At 42.2% G+C, this 4,704-nt stretch overlaps 1 protein-coding gene across 1 annotated transcript in view; it reads right to left on the bottom strand.

Annotated features, from left to right (window-relative positions):
• LOC140341717 (galectin-1-like) overlaps positions 1 to 4,704 on the bottom strand; it is a 5,696-nt gene extending 992 nt beyond the window's left edge. The window contains exons 1-3 of the mRNA XM_072427621.1: positions 4,603 to 4,704; positions 2,843 to 2,922; positions 1,401 to 1,572 (exon numbers count right to left, since the gene is read on the bottom strand). Coding sequence (XP_072283722.1) covers positions 1,401 to 1,572; positions 2,843 to 2,922; positions 4,603 to 4,704 — 354 coding nt within the window. The remainder of the gene's footprint in view (positions 1 to 1,400; positions 1,573 to 2,842; positions 2,923 to 4,602) is intronic.

Raw genomic sequence — 4,704 nt, 5'->3', positions numbered from 1 at the left:
AAGAACCTGACTTGATACCTAGAACACATAGAAATTCTCTTGGATCTACATTGTGTAACCACACAGGAGTGCAGTAATTCTGTACAAAGCTTGTGACATTTGCCAGTGAATGGACCATGGGTATGACCACGGGAATGGTACATTGGTAGCATCAAAGATACTGGAATATATGATCTACAAAAATCTGCAATTGCTGGGCTTTGCCAGGTGAGCCAGAAGAGGGAACCTTCAGTAAAGTCTTCTGGCTCTGTGTACAACGAAGTGACCAGTTGGCCAAGAAGGCCTCATCAAAGTAAGGGGACAAGTCATGATTGAGACTTCTGTAACCCCGTTCATACACTACTCACCCAGACATTGCATTCCTCAACCTATTCACACCCTCCCCCACCAATATAAAAACCTGAATCCACATTCTTTTAAACAATTTTTGCACCCACGAGGTTTTATTGAGTCCCCCCGCCCCCAACCTATGCATTGCCGATAACACCTCCACTGTTCCCAGTCCCAAACACTCCACCAACTAATACCTGTATGAGCCCTATCCCATTGGTCACATTGTTGATGGTTATTCATAAGTTATCATAGACGGCCCCTGACAAACACCAGCCAATATCAACACTGCGTGCCGTGTACCTTCCCACCAGTCAAACTGCCACATTGGCAAACACTTGGGAAGATTGTCAGCTCAACTTCCAGTTTTCACCCAAACCTTCCCCCCCTAAAATAACACACCACAAGATTTTCTTGGTTAAATGGCCCATAGGCCTTTTATTACAAAAATCTGTAAACAATTTAAGCATAACAAATAACTATATCTTAGAAACAAAATATCCAGTACCTCTACACCAAAGAACACCCATTGTTACTGGTCCTCAAAGGCCCACCCCCCATTTTGCCTACCCCCTTAAATAGGTTTGCACCACTGTGATATGTGTCCTCCCAGCCGCATCACCCCAGCTCGAGAAAGTTTTTACTAAATACTAGCAGCCCACTAAAACTCCCAAACCAGCCTTTTTGGTACACCATAGGATGAGTCTCTCTCTCACCCCCAAATAAACCATACCAACAACCAATTCCCTCAGAAACCTAACTGATGACCATCCGCCATAACAAACCCCAAAAAAGGAAAAAAAAAAGAAACGGTAATCATCTCATCTCTGTCCCACTAGCAATTGCCCCACCATTTCTTTGCCCCCTGCTTAAAACCCCTTTATTCTCCACCCCAAACCACATCACCTTAACCCTCCTTTTGCCACCTCCCCTAATCTCACCTTCACATTTACCCTTTTACTGCCTCCGCCCTGCCAGCTCCCAGTCATGCACGCCTTCCACTAGCCCTCCCGTTCCAGGCCTGTCTTTACTGGAAGTAAATGGATACCATGCATGAGTTATAGACATACCGTGGTATCTACCCCTGGAAAAAAGGGGAAGATATCTGTAGTCACCGGCTCTCCCCAGACATTGTTAATCACTGAGCAACACACTATCTTGCAGATGGTTCCATGTAGGTTGAATCGTGGATTAAAGTGCAGCAGCAAGTTTTCAATATCAAGCCCGAAGTTTACTCCAAAACTAGAAAAAACAAACAGCAATGATTCTACTCAGCCAACCTGGTGATCGAGAAGACTGGAGTACTTTATTATTGGCATTCCCTATTGGGAGTTCAGAGGTAATTCTGCTCTTTTAACCCCCCTGGCGGTATTCCCGAGTGTGGCTCGGGGTAAAAAAAAACATGCAAAAAGCAGTAACCCCAAGCCACACTCCAGCAGCTTGCTTCCTGGTGCAGAATGCCGGCTTGTTACTTTCAGTTTCACTCTGCACTGCAGCCCGGAGCAGACATGTGCTGCTGCCAGCATCAAGGAGACACACACAGGATCAAATATCGGGGGATGTCTTATTCACGGGTGAGTATCTTATTTTATTTTTTTTTTCAAAAGTCGGGGGTGGCCTATTTATTGGGGATGTCTTAAAATCGGGGAAACACGGTATATTATGTATATTATATTTGCTACTGGACAGTTATTTTACAGTTTTTAGTAATTTTATGCACCCTTGTTTTAACATATTTTTGTGTTTTTTTTAGAGATTATTATTAAGTATTGCACATATTTCGGTGTTATGCCTAAGAATTATAGGTCTACAATGAAAAATAAATTTCCATGCAAACAATGTACTGCTTTTTGCGTAAAACGGACAAAATTAAGAACGCCAGGGGGGTTAGTAACAAAATTATTTATAAAGGATATTAGCAAGTGTTATGAATCAAAACAATGCAATTAATATAGTCCTGGCAATTTGCCCCCATACAAAGAAGTACCTAAAGTGGAAATTCAAGCATTTAAATTTTCAGTTCACAAGAACCTAACCCCAAGTCCTTCACTTGTGGCCCCAGCCCTGTTAAATCCATGTGACTTGTGCCCTACATGCTGGGTTCATGAGTCCTCTGTATGAGGGGTAACAGGAGGACCTGGTCTACTGGAAGGATTGAGAATTGCTCCTCAGTGCCTGCAGCTACACAGATCAGTGAGGGCTGGTTATTTAAACACATTTATTGCTTGTTTAGAATATTTGAATGTTCACACATTTTATATCATTTAGCTGATATTTATGTCACCAGAACACATTTTATGCAAGTTAAAAGTTTGATAAAAGCTGAAAAGGCTCTGGGCAGAAAAATTTGAGAGAGACCATTTACCCACAAATTGTGGGGTCAGTAACTATATACACAGAGCACACATATACATTGTTATACTATGCACAGAGCTCACATGTATCCAATTTATTTATTATAATCAGATATGGGAGTTATTATAGTTCAGGTTAGGATCACATCTCAACTTACTCTGTACAGACCTCTGGAATGGAGCCTGACATCTCTACCAATTGGCCAGGTTTCAGGTTGAGGTGGTTTATAACGACATTCTGTATGAGAGAAGCAATAGTTATTTCCTATACAGTATAGAAAGAATACAAGAGAATAATTAGACCCTGCATACCCCCAATGAGGGAGCCAAGGGCCACCCCCAGCATATCACCAAAAAAAGGCAGTGGCTACCCCAGCTTAATAGAAGGATTTATTAGGAGGGAAGCAAACACTAATTTTCCTGTGGCCTAGATTTAAATATACTATTCTGTAAACAAAAAAGTCACAAATCAGGACCAGTTTATCTATGAAGCAGTACCAGGACCCTTTGTGACGAACGGCCTCTCAGCCCGCACCCTGTGCATAGACTTTCCAGCACGCTCAGCAACAGTCCACGCACCCGCAGGCCGAGAAGGGCCATCACGGGGCAAGGTTACCACTCTGTTACCCCTTGCCCAACACATCATCACAGGTAGACTGCCAACATGTGCTTAGACGGAAGCACGCACCGTTACCCTTGACAACCGCAGTTATGCTTCTGCTTCTTTAGTGTCACCTGCTGCCACTCCAGACAGGGATGTCTCAGCAATCACAATGTTTATAGTAGTGTTTCGGGTTAGCAAGTTACACTATTTCTACTTAGAGCATTCAGAGATTCAGCTTACACGCTTTAGTGTTTAATAAATAAAAAGCATACAAAAACACAATGCATAAACCAATACAGAAAAATGAAGACTTATCTAAGAATGATAACAACACAAAAGCAACAGCATAAAATAAAAGGGGAAACTGAAATAATACTTTGGTAGAGTTTGTTTGCCTTGGTCCAGGTTGCTGTGTAAAGTCCAAGTTATTGGCCAGAGTCACTGGGCTCCTTGCAAGAGCTCAATATGTCAGTGCCGTTGTCCTTAGCAACAAGATGGTGTCAGTGAGAGCTGTCTCTGCTAGACTTACATGGCTTTTTCTATGCCAACCACAGAGATAAGACTAATTGAACAATCCAATGACAGCCGGGTGGGGGCTGTGTAATATTAATAAACAGGATTTATATAGCGCCAACATATTACGCAGCGTCGTACATTAAATAAACATGGAGTATGATGCTCTGTGGACATATGCAAGATGCCCTTATTCTAACCATTAATAATAATTTCACAAGTACAGGTTTTATGAACGGCCAACCCCCAGATTAATAATCACCACAAAATAAGGAGTTCAATGAGACCAAACTAGGAATGTCTGGGACTTTTGGTTCACCAGGACAGGCTACAAGTGGTTTCCAGGCTTTCCTGAGGCCTAGGAGAATAGTTCTTGGTCTCAAAATGCTCACCATACCGATCCAACTACAAATCAGTCAACTACTACTTTATACAGAATGGTATATTGGAAATACAAAGATTATTAATAAATGTGTTTCAGAATACATCTCAGAGTTCAATCAGGGCCACTCTATTAGCATTATCTGGGTTTTATGACCCCTGGAGACACAAAACTCCAACTTTTACAATGGCTGCTGTAAACTAGCGGGTCTGGAGGATGTTGGTTGTCAGGTCAAGAATTATCTGATAAGTGGAAATTTATGACCCTGGTCTGTTGGAGAGACAATTTTCTAACAGACATTTAAAAAGAAGACAAAGGGGAGATCAGGAATTAATATTATCCCCAATATCACACACACTACACCCACCATGTTGAACTCCCATAATACCCATTGGTCAGTCCCTTCCATTAGCACTCACATATCCTTCCAAGCCTTCAAATCCTTCTATCCCTTCCAGTCCATCTAGTCCTTCCAACCCTTCTAATCCTTCCAGGCCTTCCAGTTCTTCCAGGCCTTCCAT

This window comes from Pyxicephalus adspersus, chromosome 1 (genome assembly GCF_032062135.1).
Source record: "Pyxicephalus adspersus chromosome 1, UCB_Pads_2.0, whole genome shotgun sequence".
Taxonomy (NCBI): Eukaryota; Metazoa; Chordata; class Amphibia; order Anura; family Pyxicephalidae; genus Pyxicephalus; species Pyxicephalus adspersus.
The sequence above is the reverse complement of the archived record's forward strand: the minus strand, read 5'-3'. Positions and strand labels throughout refer to the sequence as shown.